Source organism: Anopheles bellator, chromosome 2 (assembly GCF_943735745.2).
Source record: "Anopheles bellator chromosome 2, idAnoBellAS_SP24_06.2, whole genome shotgun sequence".
In the NCBI taxonomy this organism is placed as follows: domain Eukaryota; kingdom Metazoa; phylum Arthropoda; class Insecta; order Diptera; family Culicidae; genus Anopheles; species Anopheles bellator.
The window spans coordinates 42,101,619-42,120,128 of NC_071286.1; the positions used below are offsets into that span (position 1 = coordinate 42,101,619).

Genomic DNA, 18,510 nt, shown 5'->3' on the forward strand with positions numbered 1-18,510 from the left:
GCGGCTGGCTTTCTACGCGGTTGTCATACGTCATGTTTGTTGTGACACAGGCCTTATAAGAGGTTTCAGCACAATTATCCCCACGATATCTAAAAAACGGCCCCACATGGTGTGCGACCAAAAGGAAACATACTGTCCAAACTGCCGCGGTTTCCTTTCATGTGGAAACCGGACGTTAAACAACGCGTTCTCCAAAGATGGTATAAGGTGTGCCTCCATAGCATTCAGTCTACCATACCCCTCGGCATAGCCAAAGAACAAGGTTTTGGCAATACCTATGTGCAACAGATGTCTGTTATCACCTACAATGACATCTTTTATCACATCGATGGGCATCCTCGCCAAAGGCGTCATGGTTAGCTCCGAAACCCGATGCGTAGTGTCGTAGTATCGACCTGTAAAAAGAGTATGTGTCCGTGGTATACTGATCCCGTTGAACGTAACTAGGTTAAATTCAGTAACGAATACTCCTGTAATGCAGCAAATTGTGCAGCCGTAAAGCCCGTATTGATGTTTAGTTCCTGTAATGGAAAATACATATTTTTAAACAAATTACAGAAAACAACCGCCGCCTTTCGCTATCTACCTTTTATATACGCCCGTGCGGTAGCGTCAGCCATCACAGCTCGGGGTTTGATGGTCAGCAGTATGTGTCCGTCGTCATAGGTGGTGCATAAAGATCTCACCTCTTCGCAGAGCGGACGCAAGAAGTCCACAAATGGTGGCAGAGAATCGCCACAAAACACACCGACGACGAAAGGGTCACCGGGTGGTTTTGTGCCCTCGTGTAATCTTGCTTGGATCGTCCAAGTCGCCAATAAGGGATTTGTCGGCTGCGGCAGGGGAGTCGCATTGATATGGATGTCAAATTTCACCTTTGTGGTGTCGTTGGCCATATTAGCGCGTATTCCAGCTTCTGTAATGATAACGTAAATTATATATTTGAATAACAATGTAAATGATGTAATGTAACAACGCAAATGTAATGTAAATATAATTAACACACAGGCACACTTACCTAAACCCCGATGCCAGTAAACGCCATCTCCCATTACGGTGTACACGATGTTCCACGACTCCGTGAGTCCCTTCAACGCGGTAAGCGGATCTCTCGGCATGCCCGGAAAAAATTGCCTAAGCAAGCACATGCGCTGCTGTAGCATTGCTGGCCCAGTTTCCGAGCTTTGCTCCGTGATTAGCATCATATGGCGTACAAGATCTACCACCGTGAGGCGCTGCTCCGTGGCTCGTACGAAGACTCGACGATGAGGGGGGAGTTCGGGCTCACTGTCGTAGGGATGTTGATCCATAACTCTACAACAAGAAAAGAACATTACTCTAACGATTGTTCTACGATTTTTATCAATTCTGCTTAGATTATTATAAAAAGCACCTCCTTTCCACAACGAAAACTTGGCATCGTTGAAAGAATGAGTGTTGTTGTTGACATTGTTGTTTTACGTTTGTGTAAAAAAAATGAAAAAAAAATGAAATGGAAGTGCTTCTTGTTATCAACAAAAACTGCCGAACTAGGCTTTTTAAGAATGCAGGGCAATTTTTTAGAATCATTTGATATTTCAAACTGTTGTGCAACAGTTTTGCTCTTCTGCGCACCGGAATCGGCTTTCGGTTTCGCTTTCCCTTTCTTTGACTTTTTATTACCACTGTTGGCGGTCCAGTTGGTATCATCATCGCTGCCATCCAGAGTGCCTGCCCCGGCCTTCTTTCCCAATCGCAAGCCTGCCAAATCGGGTTCCTCGCTGGTGTCGTCGTCTTTCGCGCGCTCGTCATCGAACGATTTTGTCACAGAAGTATGGTTTTTGTCTTTGCTTTTCTTCGACTTCGCTAGGGCCGGCCGCTAGGTTCAGTTTTAGGGCCGGCTCTGGGTCTAGCGCTTCCTCGTCGCTACTAGCAAGGGCCTCGGAGTGTTGCGTGTCTTCGTCGATTTTTTCCTGCTGTTTCACTTCCTCCAAGAGGCCATTGTCCAGTGCCGATTCCTCGCGCAGCTCCTGGCGTAACAATTCAATATTTTGTCGATGCTTGCAGGAAGATTCATGGTTGCTGTCCTCTTCGGATGAATCGGCATAAGACGCTTCCAGTTTCCTGTGGAAAAGTGACAACTTGTGATACATGATTCGAGTCGACTCACAAGGTGACACCTTACCGTAACTGTTCCTCGTACGCCTCGTTGAAATGGTTCTACGAGTTCCGTTCGATCTCCTGCTGGTGGCGCCGTATCTGCTCCAGTCGGTTCTGTTGCGATTTTAGCCGATTTTGGGTCGCTTTCTCCTCAACGCAGAATCTGTTCCCGGTGGTTGTCGTACCTGCGAGTTCACAGAAAAAGTAAAGTCCACCATCAATTCATCTTTATCACCAATCACTCGGCACCACAGCAACTGTCCAGGCGCGCTCATGCATGTCCGACGGCCTGCACGCGCAAAAACTGCTGGTTCGCTTCCTCCGGATTGTCCAGATTTTTGTCCGGATGCCAGCGGAGGGCTAGCTTCCGGTACGATTTCTTAATTTCATCATCGTTCGCGGTACGGGGCACCCCAAGCACTTTGTAGTGGCACTTCATTGCACTCGAAAACGGGGTTAAATTGTAACGTTTCGCGTGTCAAAAGAATTTTTTTAAAAGACTCGCCAAATGTTTTCACGAATGCGCTTGTGTTTTGACATTACGAACATCAACAAAGCGCTGTCACGAGGGAACTTTGCTACGATAGAACAGTGTATGACAGATGGCTATAGTACGTATAAAGGTCCCGTTTTCTACGGAGCCTGTCAAACAGGAAGGACACAGCGATTGCAAGTGTTGGGTTAGTCTTTTTAGTCTTCAGTGAATTCGAACGTTGTCCGCCGTGTCCGAGCAGTGACCTACCGTGCAGATTATAAATTGAGGCACATAAGGTGTGACCACCCTTAAGAGTTGCTAAGGTAAGTGGAGTTGCTAACATAACATGGGTGATAGCCGATTTCGCGATTGATTGCTTGCGACAAGCTAAGGCGTGGACGTGCATTTCCCCATTCGTTGCTCAGGTTCCATTATGCAATGGTCGAAAGGATAAATCCCACACATGGTTGGTGAAGTGAGGCTCCTATATGATCTTTTTCTACTCCTACGGGAGTCTTCAAATCTCATTATTGAACATTGCCATATCTTTTTGTGTTGCAAAATAAATATTAAAAGTTAGCGAAAATGCAATGCACATGGGCGTTGCATAATGGGTTGGTGTTGGGCCAGAAACCGAACTTAACAGGGTGTAAATTTAGCTGCGCCCACTCTCAGTACAACGGATATTGTAAAGCATCGCGAGCACTTGCCGTTGGCAACCAAAATGTTGGATACCGTATGTCGGACAGAACTGTCGCCGTCCCGATGCCTCTACCGATTATGTTGAAGTGGATACAAACTGCCCTGGTGACCTCCACCCAGGCGTCCTTCGGAAGTCTCGCCAGCGTATCTGTTGCTATCCAGTTCGAACCAGTTCTAAAGCTCTTGCTTACTGAACACAAATTTACGGCCAGCAGCCTGTTTTTGTTGATGGTGGCAGTAGCTTCAGTATCATAAATGATGGTTAGTGTAAAAAAAACAACCAAACCCGATAACGCCTATACCCTTTGATTGATGATTCGCCAAAAACAGACCGAGATTTGAGAGTTTTATCTTTATTAATCGCTTGCTTTATGATGCTAGTTGGAAACATTTTTGAATAGAAAGCATATACCAAAAAACTAACTACTAACAATCATTAGCGGTTGCCGTTATCGTGCTTAACGATGAACCGATGATCGATCAATAGAAGAGTCGTGCGCTTCCGGCAGCACTGATGCAATCGGTGTCACATGGATTGCGTGCGTTTTGCGGCGGTGCGGGTGATTATCGAGTCCAAACATTACGTCCCGAGCTGCACACCAGCTGCTGATAACCGGAAAGCTTTACCTTCACGTCTCAGGTGATCACGAAGATGTTAAAATTCAAAAAAGGAAAGTTTCGTTTTACGCGCCGTTCCCCAGGAAGAGGCTGTTTGGGCTCGAACCATCGAGTATCGTTGGTCTGCATGATAAGTGCTGCGATAGTGACTCGACGAAATTGCGAGTCACAGCATGCTGTGAACAAAGTTCACAGGGGAGATCTCATTAAACAAAGAACGTAAAAACTTCATTACGTTTTTACGTTTTTTAAAAAATAATTTCGCATAATTTTTCCTTCTGTTGTGAATCAGTCACCAGAGATAGTGTATCTCTTGTCATGAAATACTCCGAATGTGAGGATTTAAAAATCAGTTGCTGGATTAGGAGACTTATCATCGTGCCACGCGTACACCATCATTGGCACATACAGCTACAGAGCCATGCCACGCCACTTCGCGCCTCGAAGGTGGTTTCTCCCCCCCCCCCAGTTCCCGGTTGAGGTGAAGGGTAGCATTGCGGACGGTCACGGCGAGCGAGACTTGTACGCGGACGACCGATGTCCCGAGATTGCCGCGCACAGCACTGTTTCCAACCGGCGGACCGACCGCAGGCAGTACAAGCTGAACCTTCAACCCAAGTAGCTGGAAACGATAGTTTTTCGTGTGGAGCTCAGAAGTAGGTTGTCGAATCGAAAGCTAAATTTTCTCTTCCCGTTCGCCGTCAAGAGCCTAATCGTTGTCGGCCAGGTGTTCAGAGTCTGGTAGTGGTGATAGGAAGAGTGCCATTTGTGGCGAGCCTCACGAAACACACCTGTTGTTCGCCGCCGGTCCGACTTACCAACGATTTAATTTTGAGTAAGTAACAATAAATCAAAAAACCTGAGCCGTAAACATTATGCTGGAACAATCTCTTCGTCGGTTTAGTTCAGTGGCCTGACCCTGAATCGCGTGCCGGATATTGCGGGTCGTGATTGATGCTGGCGGAGTTTCTGTTTGAGTTTGTTGTAGAAAAAGGTGCGAAAGCTGCATGCCATTAATTGGCATTAATGACCGAACGTGCCTCGTGATTTCGATAAGGTTCTGGCTTTTTCCTTCATGTGAGATCATAAGAAATTTTGTGTTGAGGTAGAAAATCAAACGAAACAAAACAAACATCCACACTGTCGGAGCACTCTACATACAAGATTTGTTAGAGAGTCAATCGAAGCAAAGCGATAAATTAATCTTGAAGATGCGCCTCTTCAAACGGTTTTTTTTGTGTTCGTCATAAAGCGCGGACAGAGTGACCGTATGTAACGTACCAAGCATTGTGCTAGGTTGTTTTTGCTATTGCAATCACCAGCCGAATTTATAACGAAACCGAATTTATGATTGGAAGCGCCCAGGCGTGATGACTCGTCTGTTGTGTAAGCTTCAGGCTTTGAGGCTGCCGAAAAAAGAATTCGTTCCGCTGAGTTTCGGAATTCGTTCCCTCGTCGTCTGCTGACCGCATTGCAATCCTTTAACTACAACATTCTTTTTGAGGTATTATACTGAAACGATGCTGTGGTAAAAAATGACCTGTTAAATATAGTTTCTCTTATCGGCGGTTTGCGGTTTGTGTTGACGATAAGAATTTACAGTAGCTCAAACTCAAGGTTAGCATAGAGACTGTACTTAAAGTGTGTAGTAAAACCGTGAGTGAAACCATTTTTATTGCAACCCCGCAAGCCAGTAAATTTGGCTTAGGCTGAGCTATGCAGGCAGACTGTGGAGGGACTCAGTGAGCGTTACGTCGTGCATTTGAAAGTTTTTAATTCGTCCACCATTAGATGGAGCAAGTTAAAGTATCTCAGTCGCATGAAAGTCGCTATTTTTCAGACCCCACATGACTTCCGCACTTGCCGTGGCCTTCGACTTTGAACAAATTAAACGAAAACATTGTTGCGTATGTGTTAAGCAAACGATCACGTTCGTGAGTCAAGCCTTTGGCGATAGTGCAACATAACGGCGAATACAGCTGAAGACGATGAGTTTGCAAAATGCTAGTAGACTTGATGACACAGCGGTCGCTGTGATCGACGTTGGCGTTTGTGTCGTGACTGATAATGCCAAAAAAGCATATCACCAACTTATCGGGAGCTGTGTGTCGCCCATTCGCTCGTGTCTCGGATCGAACCTTCACCGGAAATAATACCCGCAGCTCATACGGCGCCATGGGTGTGATCCAAAAATACAATACAACTCTTTGAAATGTGCTGGCGTTTATTGAATTCCATCTTGACACGAATGGGTTTACGATAGCCAAAAACAAAATTCCAACAATGCAGGCCCTTCTTATCGACTGCCTTCGGCTAGCGATCAGGCAACCAACCTTCTACTATTATTTACTTACGGTTATGGCCAGGTACACGCGAACCGTTTGGTAACTGTTCTGTGCGATTTAGTGCTAGATAAGAAATTAAACTCTGAAATAAACAACGACGAAGACGAGGTCGCTCGCGATTGATAGCTTTTTATGGTTTGCATTTCCAATTAGTTCAGCAAAGGGGTGTCTTGACTGACGCCCATTAAAATTCATCATTTTCTTGGCCTTTGTAATCATCGTGATCGTGGTGGTCCCCCGGCCATCGTCGTACGTATCGTCACTTTGGCTTGCGTGCAGGAGCAGGACCCACTTTGAAAAATGCAGCTTGAGCCACGCGAGCTTCCACTGGTAGGGTTCAGTTGCTATTGGACAGCTCCCGAACTTCCACACGACGCCTTGCGATTGTGCCAGTTCCGAATTCCATGCGCACATCCTCGTCGTAAGATAGCTTCTTGGGGTCGCTGGCACCAGATCCTGATGCAACCTTTCGTTATGTACCACGGTTACCCCGGTGATGGTGCAACACCAATAGCCAACCGTGGTATCAATGTGCAGATTAAACGCCTCCGTCACTGCAACGCCTGTCTGCCAAGCCAAGAGAGCACGCAGCAGCCCGTGGAATATTGGGCCCCAGGACACAAGGGCACCCCCAGTATGCGGCAAACCGCCGGTAGCCAACCGCTCGGTTTGCTCTGGTTTGCCTGAGATTGTGTGTGGCCAGTGTTGGTGTGAATCGTTGGCATATAAAAACGATTGTCTGCCAGTGGACCCTGCCACAGTTGCCGATCGTACACGAACGCGTGAGAAGTACTCCGGTTAGTGTGCTACCATTTTGAGATCACGCCACGATCAGCTACCAGGTCTGCCGATCGTTCGTCAAACGCAACGCCTCTACCGTGCGGTCGGATTGGGCCGACGATTAAGATCGTAAACGTGATTTCTGTTTCGTGCCTGAAGGTGGCCAATTCGACGTTCGGTTCGCTCGCAGACACCCGTGTCGGTTTGCCATCGTCACCTCCTGGTACCTCCGTGGCAAACGACGTGATTTTGAAAGTTTCAACCTCTCTTCGGTGGTAGGGTCTCAAGAAGGGGTCGTGCCACTCGTTTCGTCATCGGTCCGTGGTTGTGAGAGACACTCGTTGGAGGCATAGTGTAGTGTGTGGCGCAGAGAAGTCCTGGATCATGCGTCGTCAGGATTGATCTTTTCGCACCTCGCACCTCGTACCTCGTGCATCATAAGACGTGACGAAAAAGTGTCATTGGAACTGCGGTGTTGGTTTTGGTCAGAGGCCCAGAGGGATTGGAATAACAAGCGTGTGTTTGAATATTTGATAAGGTGATACAAAATAGACTCAAACGTGTTCATTTGCAAGTAGTTTCCCTGAATTTAGTGGCTGCTGCCAAAACGGATCCAAAATGTTTCAGGTGTGTTGCGTTAATACTTCTATTTAGTACTCACTCACTGTGCTGAGTAATTTCACAAATACTTTCAGCGAATAGGAGTCGCCTTATTTCGTCGGCGAACTTATGCTGAGACTGGATCCTAGCTTTTGCGTTCATGTTTCCTCAGCTCTGCCACTTATAATCAGTGGACATAATTCTATAGATATACAAATATAATTCTAAATTCAATTCTTTCTCGTAATCTTCTCAGCGGAATAATAGTTTGCCGTCTTCCACTTACTGAGGCTCATATTTGCAATTCGAATGTTTTTGATCCAATTTGTTTTGGAAAGTACGGTACCGGGGTGAACCGTTCACGTTGCTATCGAGTAACCCACGGTCGTTTGCCTACTTTGCAATGCGATTCGTGCCGTGCTCCGGACGGGCTAAGGTCATTCTTCAACGAAAGCCCGCTTCGAATTGCGTTCGCTGCTTTTCGGTGGCATTCGGAGTATGTCCTTACCGGGCACGGTTTCGTTACTAGTGAGTGTCATATGCAAAGTATTCAATTTACGTCAAATGAATTGAGACAGAACCGTCGTTAACCTCAATGGGGGGGAATTCCAGACAACCACAACCTGTGAGCGGTGTGTAATGTAATGTAATTTTTTTCTTTTTTCTTCACAGCTCTTAAATATCAACACTTCCCTGTTTGTTGCGCGCTCGGTAAGCAGCATTAAGAAGATGCCTTGCCCGTTTCTAACCCGTTTGAGTACGAGCTACGTGCGGAACTATGCGCCGGCTCTGCTGAAGGCGTACGGAGCGCAGTGTCCGGTTGTACAACGCACCATCTCGACGCTGCAGGGCTCATCGCAGGCTGGAACTGGTACGACCGGGCCCGTAGATTCGGTTCCTGCCGTCGGTAAGGAGTCGGGTCCGCTCGTGAAGGCGAACGAAGGAACGGTGGGTCAATCGCGCCGCAACCTTAGCTCGCTGCAGCAACCGCAACCGGTGGTCGATGGTGATCGCAAGCCCGACGAAGCGCAACCTCCGGCGGGCAAGAAGTGTCCGTTTCTGAGCACGGATTCCCCGCACGTGAAGAAGCTTGGTGTGGAGAGTGTGGAGGTGCCAACGGAGCGTACGTTCAAGTACGAGGACTTCTTCCACGACCAGATCTTGCGCAAGAAGAAGGATCACTCGTACCGGGTGTTCAAGAAGGTAAACCGTCTGGCTGCCGAGGGCCAGTTTCCACGTGCCCTCGAGTACTCGTGGGGCGAGCGGCCGATTACGGTTTGGTGCTCAAACGACTATCTGGGCATGTCGTGCCATCCGGAGGTGAAGCGCGCGGTGGCGAACGCTCTGGAAACGTACGGAACGGGTGCTGGAGGGACGCGCAACATTTCGGGCAATTCGATGAACCACGAAAACCTGGAGAAGCGGTTGGCCGCGTTACACCAGAAGGAAAGCGCATTGCTCTTCACGTCCTGTTTTGTGGCGAACGATTCGACGCTCTTTACGCTGGCCAAGGCACTACCAGGGTGCCACATCTTTTCGGACGCTGGCAATCACGCCTCCATGATACAGGGTATCCGGAACAGTGGCGTACCGAAGCACATCTTCCGCCACAACGACCCGAAGCATCTGCGCGAGCTGCTGGAGCGCGTCGACAAGTCGTTGCCGAAAATCGTTGCATTTGAAACGGTGCATTCCATGACGGGAGCGGTCTGTCCGCTGGAGGAGCTGTGCGATGTGGCGCACGAGTACGGTGCGCTCACGTTCGTCGACGAGGTGCACGCGGTCGGTCTGTACGGTGAGCATGGTGCAGGCATCGGGGAGCGCGAGGGGCAACTGCACAATATGGACATCATTTCCGGCACGCTGGGCAAGGCGTTCGGCAATGTGGGGGGCTACATCGCCGGGTCGGCACTGCTGGTCGATATGATACGTTCGTACGCTGCAGGCTTCATTTTCACCACGTCACTGCCGCCAACGGTGCTTTGTGGCGCCCTGAAGGCGGTAGATATCCTGGCATCGGACGAGGGACGCGAGTTGCGCACACGGCATCAGGCGAACGTGCGCCACTTACGACGCCGCCTGCAGGAGGAGGGCTTCCCGGTGGAGCACACGCCCAGCCACATCATTCCGGTGAAGATCGGCAACCCGAAGCAGTGCACCGAGGTGTCGGACATGATGATCCAGCGCTTTGGACACTACGTGCAGGCCATCAACTATCCGACGGTGGCGCGTGGTGAGGAGAAACTTCGGCTGGCTCCGACGCCTCACCATACGCGCCCGATGATGGACGAGATGGTGCGCGACCTGAAGGTCGTCTGGCAGGACCTTGGTATGCCGCTGGGCGGCAAATCGTGCCCGGAGGAGTGCGCATTCTGCCGCAAGCCGCTGCTTTTCGATCGCTACGAATCACGCACCATCGGGGGTAGCGGTGGCGGAAGTTGTGCCGCAGAAATCCACTGCCAGATACCGAACTGTCCGCAGATTGCTGCCATGGCCAATTAAAGCACGTTCGGAATTGCACGGCCGAAAGAGAAGGTCGTCGGTGGTGGTGTTCTCTAAAAATCGCGGCCACTTTCTCGCTCCTATACTGGTCCGCCCTTCTTCGGTGTTAGCAAAACAATGAAATCAATGCATGTGTGTCTCCTGTGACAATAGCATATCGTTCGAAAGTGGTATCACGTTTGAAGCAATCGAAAGTTTTTTTTTTGTAATCTCGGTGGATTACCCGTCCACCGGCCGTTTGTAATTTCGGTATTAAGAAGGATGAATGCGTCTTTATTGTTTATTGTTTTCGGTCGAAACGCATAGTATTTCGGGTGTTTTTCAGTTGATGTTCGTTAAAATTTTCGCATAATTCCATTCCAGTCAACGAGTTGTTGTTTGTTTTTTTTTTTTTGTTGATACGGAGCTGTTGGTTAATGTTCATGAAATCCGATTTAAACTAATTCGAGTTAGTGTCGTCGATGTGTTGTTGACAATAAATCATTGAAATAAAATTACCCCACTATATGCATCATGCCTATAATAAATGGTGAAACATCTGTATCTGGAAAAAACACGCCTCCATTCTCAATCAATTCCGATAGTAAACATATGAGTATTGTGTACTGTAAAACTATTAATATCAGTCAAGCAAGTTTACGTTGGTATCGATGTTTGTCGAGTTCAATAGGTTTCATTTCATAATACGACATGGCCTCGTATATTTAAACAATTGTTGATACAATCTGGAACGTTGTTTATTTTTACAGACTAGAAAACTTGGATTCTGCATTTTGAATCATACTATGGTGAAACTCCCACCAATGGTGTGTTAACGAATAAAAAAATATGAATATGAGGAGATTCTTTTGAATCTTTGTTTATGTCAAGTTTATTTTGCACGAACGCCAAACATGAACGTTAAATTTGTTTGGTTATTTTCATGTCGTAAAACTATACAAATTTATTATTATATTATTTTTTAATCTTAAAGGAACGGAGTGGAATATACATTAATATAAAACTATTTAAGGTGAACGGCAAATGCCTCTAAATTTCAAATCTTTCAAAGTGCCTAGTGGTCAATGATCGTTGAGTGCGCTGTTGTAGGGTTTAACGAAGCTGTCAAAACAGATGCTCACGAGTGACGTCATTGTTGTGAAGGCAATCGCGAGTATCACGAGATCACTTTTCGCTCGAGATAAGTCAGGTGGTGGTAGACGATCCGTGCTGAAAATCGTTAATAGTCTTTCGCCGTGACACGCTCTGGCCAGAAAACCATTCTATTAGTCCTCGAAGATGGCCAGACTGGGAGTTTCTGTGGCCCTGTTACTGGCATTCGCTGTATTTGGCGGTGCCCTTGCCGATAATGTTCCCGTTTTTGTCTGGGGCAAACCATCGTAAGTATCCATCGTAAAAAAGAAAACATTGAAAACTTTAATGATGACCGATTACGTGTTTTCCCTCTACCAGCGTAACGTACGTCCCGGCACTGAGCCGCTACACCAGCTCGGAGTTTTCCGCCCTGATCGCCGCACAGACCGATGAAAACACGTTCACGATCGTGTTTGCCGAGGATAGTCTTTCCACCGAAGATCTTAGCCAGTGCAGATTGAAGACGCAAACGTGCTTCAAGCATTTGCAGAAAATCGAGCGTAAATCGTACCTTCCGAGCGTGGAGGAACCGCTAAGCATTCTGGACGGATCGAACGCACAAAGCGTTCAGCTGCAATCCGACGGTTCGCTGAGCGAACGCATCGTGCCCCGCGCTGGCAGTGTCGTCGTCGTTCACCTATCCAGCGGAGATTACGCATCACATGATGCGCTCGTCGACGCACTCTTCGAACGGCTGCGTGGCGAGTACCCCAACATTTTGGCCATCTACACCGGTAAAACGCCATCGTTCCGTTACTCGACGCTAGTCCGCAAAGCGCGTCAGGCCGAGGAGGAGGAGGTGGAACTGCCAACACAGTTGCTGAATGCCACCGAGTTCCTGATTGCGTTCCAATTGTTCCAGCACGGTCCGGCCGAGGAAGAGACGCTGACGACGGTGCAGCTGGACAAAGCCGTGAAAGTGGCGGAAAACTCGAGCCTCGATGAGGAGCTCCAAACGATGCACATCAAAATAACGGGGCCCAGTGCGAATCTCGATCTATTCATGCGAGTATCGCAGGGCTCTTGGGAGATCACTGGGGTGACGTACAACGAGGAGGAGTACTATCTCCGTCACCGGGTGCACATAAATCAACACTTTTCCTATCACTGCCACCGCTGGGAGTACTACACGGTCGACTTGAAGGAAAGAATCGTGTTCCAGGAGGTGCAGCTTCAACCGTTCTTTGCATTCGAAGGCGCAGAGTACAATAACTCCAGATTCGGCGACTCGTGGGACTGTGTCGGGTTCACCAGTGGCGGCATTCTGTCCGGCCTATTCGTGGTGTTTATCTTTATCATCATCGGCTCGTATGGTATCGCGTGGATGTTGGACATCCGCACGATGGATCGTTTCGACGATCCGAAGGGCAAGACGATCATCGTGAATGCGGCGGACTAGAAGGATCGTTACCGCGGCCAAAATTCGTAGTAGCACACGTGCCGCCAGCCTAACAAGAAATACACGCACACGAGCATTGATTGGCGAATTAGAAACATGCGTTTATTGGGTACAATTTTGAATTCAACATGCGGAAAGAACCTTGGTTATCTTATTTTATTTACTTTGCAGGCTTAAAAAAGAAACAGAACGATAGTAAACTGCTGATGCTGATCACGTCACGGTTATTGAATTATGCACCAGCTAAATTGTAAGCTGGGCTCAATCAGTCGGTAAAGTTGAAACGATGGTGAGATAGAATATGTGCAGAAAGGGCCACATGGGCTTTCTTATTGCTTGCACCACTTTATCGCTTGCACTGTTACACCAACCGGACGGAGTCCGGAATGTCCATGGGTGAAATGCGGCGAATGTTGAACCGACGCTGGCGAATGTAGTACGCGAGCACGACAAGGCTGGTCACCCCGACGACGGCGAACAGATACACAAACACCTGGAAGGTGAGATAGAGTGGCGAAGCTTCCACTATTGGCTGCTGTTTCGCTGGTGTCGGTTTGGTGTTAACGAGAGAGACGGCTTTCTTGGCCGGCGGAGGGTCCGCGGAAGTGGTTTCTTCTTGGGGCACACGATTGGTTCTAACCGTAGAAAGCAACGCCTGAGTTTCGGTAGTGGTGGTCGCCGGGCTGGACGGTGGGTAAAGTTCCGCTAAATCCAGATCAACGATGTCAGCAAACTCCTTCGATTGGTATGCTTCGTAGTCCAAGTTCGGTTTCGTAGTTGTTTCCGTTTGCGCGGTGCACAGCTCGACAAACATAGTGGTGAACAGGAAGAACTGCGAAAGACCCTGCATATCGGCCGACAGTTTGTAGTGGTTCATATGCTCCAGCGTAGTTTGCATGTAGGTGGAGTTCCACCCGTTACCGCAGATTTCGAGGACATGCAAATTGGGCAGATACTCGCGCAACTCGATGAAGTTGATCTTCTCGATGCGATTGAAGGCCACGTTCAAAATTTGCAATTCCGTTAGCGAGGCAAACATGCGGAAGTCGATCTCGGCCAGCCCGTTGTAGGAGAGGTCCAGTAGCTGCAGGTACGATAGGTTGGCAAAAGTCTTTTCGGTTATCACAAGGCTCGTGTTGCTCAGGTCCAGATGCTCGAGTGAGGTATGGGTGCTGAAGACGGTGTTGGGCTGGAGAGGGTTGTTGTTGAGAATTAGCTTCTGCAGCTTCTTCATTCCGGCCAGTGGCGTAATGTCCGTGATGGCATTATCGTTCAAAATCAGAATGGTGACGTTTTCGCCGGTTCCGGAAATTTCGGCAATCCGATTGTGGTCCGCCCCTATTATCGACGGGTGGCCGTTTAAGTAAAGCTTCGTGAGCGAATTGTTGTGCAGCACCAGCAAGGATGCGTTGAGCAGAGGAAACTCAAACGAAGTCAGCCGGTTGTTTGACAAGTCAAGGCGGAAGATGTCGTCGAAGTCGTCGAAGAATCCGGCAGGCACTTCGCCTATCAGATTGTGGTTCAAAACGATCGATCGTAGGCGCGGAGTGGGGCGCAAAAGCGCCGCTGGTAGATGCGTCAGCTTGTTGTTGGTCAACACCAGTTGGCTGAGACTCTTGAGTCCGGCAAACGCATTCTCGCTGATCGTCGTAATTTCACACGACAACAGATACAGCAAACGCAGATTGCCCAGGCCTTGGAATGTGTTGTCTTCAAGGTTTCTCAGATGGTTGTGCTGGATCACGATCTTCACCAGATCGGGGATTTTCCCGAATGCTCCCGGTTCTATGGCGCTGAGCCATCCTGCGAATATCTCCAGCATGGTTAGGTTGCCACAACTGGCAAATGCATCGGCGGTGAGCTTTGTATCGTTGTACCGCACTATCAGGAGATCGTTGAGGTGGCCCAACCCTGCCGGGCAATTTTGGCTTAGCTGGCTAAGCGCTCTGTTGTCGACATCGGCAATCAGGCAACTGGACATATGGTTACACTTGCATGCTGTGGATTGCGCTAATTTGAATGCACCGACCGCCAAGAGGGTGATGGCTAGCAGTAAGCTGTTGGAGATGAATAAGACTCATTATTGGGTCTGTTCGACGGCAGTCCGATGATTCAACGCTCACCCATCGCGACGAGAAACCATTTCGGAGTGCTCTGCTGAACCACACTGGATCACTGCTCGGCGCGGACTAATCGGATTGAATCGTGTTAGCCAAAGGGGGATTGCGTCTTGAAACCCTTATCAATGAGACGCGAGCAGCTCCAGTACCATCGATTGTCAATCGAGTTGCGCTTGCGTTCTGCTGAGAGACTATAGGCGATAAGAAGCCTTCTTCGCCACGAACGAAGCGTTCCGCAAATCACCACCCGGACCAGGATCGAGAGGATCGGAGCGGAAGCTGCCGCGAACAGTGTGAGTAAACAGCTATTAGGTTTCGATTTTGTTTTGTTTCCCTTTTTGCTTCATTGGTTTCCGTCGTTTATTGTGGCGTATATTGTAATTGTTTTGGGTATGCATCCAAGGCTGAGAGCGAAGTTTGCGTCGTGATGGCTTTTATAAACAGAAGCCGCATTTCAAGCCCAGCAGCCCCAGATACAGACTTTGATCGTATGTTTGATAACAAGAAATTGCATACGTTGCACATTTGTGCTAGCATTCGCATCATTCCTCTGCAGCGGTATCGCAAACGAAGAAATCAAAGCAATGTGGTTCCGACGTCCGTCGTGAAAAAAATGAAAGATGACGCAACTGAGACTCACAGCTTCGTTTTGGGGTCAACACAAATCTCGGTGGATCAAACGCCAATTTAGCAATTTGGCAACCGTTTCAGAAGATCCACCCATCGGGTTCTTTGATGAGACATCGCACTTGATCGATGTACCTTATGTGTAACCGAGTGGATTTCCCGAGTTTGTGCTTCTCAGAATTCATGTCGGTGTGGGTTACGACCTTGATAATGCTCATCGTACAAACAGCGCCACGATCGATAGCGTTTTCGCAAGCAAATGATCTAACACTGGGTTTTGGTTGTATATGATCACGAACGATGCGATGCATGTATTTTATTCGTGTCTAAGCCGATCAATACACTAATGCACAACGGAAGTGACAAGTGTCCGTTTCTAAGTAGACACCTTGCACAAAAGCAGGCTTCCTGTTGGCTTGCACTTGCGCCCTACCCATTCAGATCACACGACACCAAACTTTCGTGCGAAATTGAGGATCGCCGGGCGATGCGGTCCTTGAACAGTATCGGGAAGTACCGGCTGTCGACGAACAGCTTCCCAAGCAGCCCAACGACCATGCACAGTAGCAACGCAATGACCACGTACTCGGCCGTCTTATCAGCTGCACCACCGGATGCCTGTCGTTTCACGCTCGTGTCCTCCTCTGAACTGCCCGATTCGTGGTCGGTATCGTTGCCAAACGCCGGCGTTACCTTCAGCGGACACTTGGAGTCGTCGAACAGATAGTCGCTGCGAATGTACGGCTGAATCTCGTGCTTCTTCAGATCGTCGATGGCAATCGACAGTGAGGTAGAGTTCCACGGGAGATCGTAGATTCCGAGAGACTTCAGGTTCGGGAAGTTTCGCTTGATCGAGCCGATAGAAATATTGGCGATCGGGTTTCCGCTGATCATGAGCCGCTCGAGCAGGCGCTGTGATGTAAGATTTTCCAGATCGATCCGCTTCAGATTGTTGTACGAAATGTCCAGAAACCGTAGGTTCCGAAGATCGTGCAGCGTTTTGTAGTTCAGTGTGATGTTCGTACATTCGATGTTTAGGTGAGTGATTTGCTTCAGATTGAGAAAGTCGACACCCTTCTGCTGTAGGTTGTGCGAAAGGTCTAGCGATCGAAGCGTATCCGCGCAGCGCTGTAGCCAACTAAACGCCTGAATGCGGTTATGGGCCAGGTACATTTTCTCCAGGCTGCAGTTTCGTCCTATGGTGACGGTGTCGATCGCGTTATGAGAAGCGTGAAACTCACTGCAGTTGCCGTTCACGTGGACGCTGGTAAGATTGTTGTATTTAAGGTTTACCTTCCGCACGGTAATCTCTGTCCACGCCATATCGACCAGCTGGTTGTAGGAAGCGTCGAGGAATGTCATTGAAACGGCACCGTCCGGCGGGAACCAACTGTCGAAGCTCAACAACACCAGCCGGTTGTGGTTTAGGTCGAGCGTTTTCAACTTGCGCAATTTGTGGAACACTCCGCTCGGAAGGCGCGTCAGGTTGTTGTAGGACAGATTGAGCTCCTCTAGTTCGCCGAGGAATTCGAACGCATCGTGCTTGATCTCGCTAATGCGGTTGTGGTGGAACAGCAAGTACCGCAGTTTCGGTGTCCGTGGGAAGATGTGCGAGTCCAGCAAGGTAATGTTTGTGCCCGTGATTTCGATGTGGTTCAACTTGTTGCAGTCGACGAAACTGTTCGGATCGATCTCACGATAGAACAGGCTGTTCAGCACAACGAAGCTCTCTAGGTTTGGCAGGGAGGCGAACATTTTCGACGGTATGCCAATGATCTTCTTGTTGCTGATCGTTAGCTTCGTGATGAAACTCCAGTTGAACTTAATATCCGTGCTGGACGTTTGGAAGACGTCATCAAAGTCGATAAACTCGCAGTGTGGGGGCTTCTCTCCCTCATGTTCGAAGCACACGTCAACGAAGTCGTTGTCCTCGGCCAACACCAGTGACAATGTTCCCGCAGCGAGTGCCAACAACCTGCAGAACCGCGTCGAGCCATTAGAACCGACAATCTTCGAACCGAGGGGGTCGATTAGACTTTTTTCCACCGCAAGTACTTCTTACCAGTATCGGAGCATCGTCACCGTTCTACGCACTGCGAACTCTTGTCCAAAACGTCGTAATATGCACTGGCCGTGCTGGGTGGACGATAAGTAGGGATAGCTTTCTCGTGGATTAACGAGCGGACCACGTCCATAGCAGACTCTACGCACTGCCCCGGTAATGCGCGCTCGGCTTTCGTGGCGGATGCTCTCGACGGCATTGCACGGTGGCCGCCGTGGAGACACAATATACTTAAGGCTTAATTGAAGAAGATTGATACACCGACATGTATTTTGGGAGAGTGATCTCCAAGTCGTAGTAAGACCCTTAGAAGTTGCGATGAGAGAGAGAAAGTGACAGAGAGAGAGATTAGTTTGTGTCCGCTGACGGTGTGAGCAATAATGGCCCTGAATAGTACTTGAGATCACAATGAAAGAGAAAGAGAGATAGGAAACACTACTACAGACCACTGTGCCCGGTACCAGCGTACTAAGAAGAACCAGCTGGTTCTGGTGAGCAGCCTCTCTAATGACGAGCGTTGTATACGAATCTCGTTTTCGTCTGTGTTTATTTAGAAACGTGTGCATGGAATACGATTCTCGCAATTCGAACAGATTAACGGCCTTTTTAGGGTCGTTTGAACGCGATCGGTTCACTAAACGCCTACTGGGTATGCAATTCTGTGTCACATCATGTTTCTGAAAACAAGCCTCGCATTCGTCTAATAACTGTACCGATGTTTAAACTACAGTTTAGTATCACCGACCACCATCTTCGCCTTCCATCAATCAAGAAGCACTACGGTTAATCACCCTACGCTGCTGCGTTGTCAAGTGGAGGGCGCTTTCAATGGTTTCGCTTCTCACGACACGGCCAGCGGACCGATCGTAGGCGATCGGCAGTCTAGATATTCGTCCCACTGCCGGAATGCCCACTTCCGGTGTGCCGTCCACGGCTGGATGAATGAATGACTCGTGGTCGCTAAATAAAGACGAACGAACGAACGGCGAGGGCGAGGCCAAGAAGCC

The 18,510-nt window shown here is 48.7% G+C and overlaps 5 protein-coding genes across 7 annotated transcripts in view; 2 read left to right on the forward strand and 3 right to left on the reverse strand.

The window, feature by feature from the left end:
- Window positions 1-1,305, reverse strand: part of LOC131207554 (uncharacterized) — a 2,583-nt gene extending 1,278 nt beyond the window's left edge. The window contains exons 1-3 of the mRNA XM_058200172.1: window positions 1,019-1,305; window positions 587-916; window positions 134-521 (exon numbers count right to left, since the gene is read on the reverse strand). Of these exons, the coding sequence (XP_058056155.1) occupies window positions 134-521; window positions 587-916; window positions 1,019-1,205 (905 nt within the window). The 5' untranslated portion in view covers window positions 1,206-1,305. The remainder of the gene's footprint in view (window positions 1-133; window positions 522-586; window positions 917-1,018) is intronic.
- Window positions 1,306-2,796: 1,491 nt separating this feature from the next.
- Window positions 2,797-10,999, forward strand: LOC131212558 (5-aminolevulinate synthase, erythroid-specific, mitochondrial). Of its 3 annotated transcripts, none has more exons than XM_058206467.1 (2): window positions 2,797-2,937; window positions 8,332-10,999. In XM_058206467.1, the coding sequence occupies exon 2, from the start codon at window positions 8,389-8,391 to the stop codon at window positions 10,159-10,161; it is 1,773 nt and encodes a 590-aa protein (XP_058062450.1). In that variant the 5' UTR covers window positions 2,797-2,937; window positions 8,332-8,388; the 3' UTR covers window positions 10,162-10,999. The 3 variants fall into 3 exon arrangements, with proteins under 3 accessions (XP_058062450.1, XP_058062451.1, XP_058062449.1); XM_058206468.1 differs by lacking the exon at window positions 2,797-2,937 and adding an exon at window positions 4,655-4,769; XM_058206466.1 differs by lacking the exon at window positions 2,797-2,937 and adding an exon at window positions 7,556-7,686.
- Window positions 11,000-11,289: 290 nt separating this feature from the next.
- On the forward strand, window positions 11,290-12,802 carry LOC131212738 (V-type proton ATPase subunit S1). The gene is made up of 2 exons (XM_058206723.1): window positions 11,290-11,540; window positions 11,614-12,802. The coding sequence occupies exons 1-2, from the start codon at window positions 11,440-11,442 to the stop codon at window positions 12,692-12,694; spliced, it is 1,182 nt and encodes a 393-aa protein (XP_058062706.1). The 5' UTR covers window positions 11,290-11,439; the 3' UTR covers window positions 12,695-12,802.
- Window positions 12,803-12,835: 33 nt separating this feature from the next.
- Window positions 12,836-14,886, reverse strand: LOC131212736 (insulin-like growth factor-binding protein complex acid labile subunit). Its single transcript, XM_058206722.1, has 2 exons — window positions 14,818-14,886; window positions 12,836-14,751 (listed from the first exon to the last, which is right to left on the reverse strand). The coding sequence occupies exons 1-2, from the start codon at window positions 14,835-14,837 to the stop codon at window positions 13,056-13,058; spliced, it is 1,716 nt and encodes a 571-aa protein (XP_058062705.1). The 5' UTR covers window positions 14,838-14,886; the 3' UTR covers window positions 12,836-13,055.
- An 837-nt stretch (window positions 14,887-15,723) lies between these two features.
- Window positions 15,724-17,646, reverse strand: LOC131209188 (carboxypeptidase N subunit 2-like). The gene is made up of 2 exons (XM_058202192.1): window positions 17,504-17,646; window positions 15,724-17,416 (listed from the first exon to the last, which is right to left on the reverse strand). Exons 1-2 carry the CDS (start codon window positions 17,515-17,517, stop codon window positions 15,871-15,873), a joined length of 1,560 nt encoding a protein of 519 aa, XP_058058175.1. The 5' UTR covers window positions 17,518-17,646; the 3' UTR covers window positions 15,724-15,870.
- Window positions 17,647-18,510: the final 864 nt, after the last annotated feature.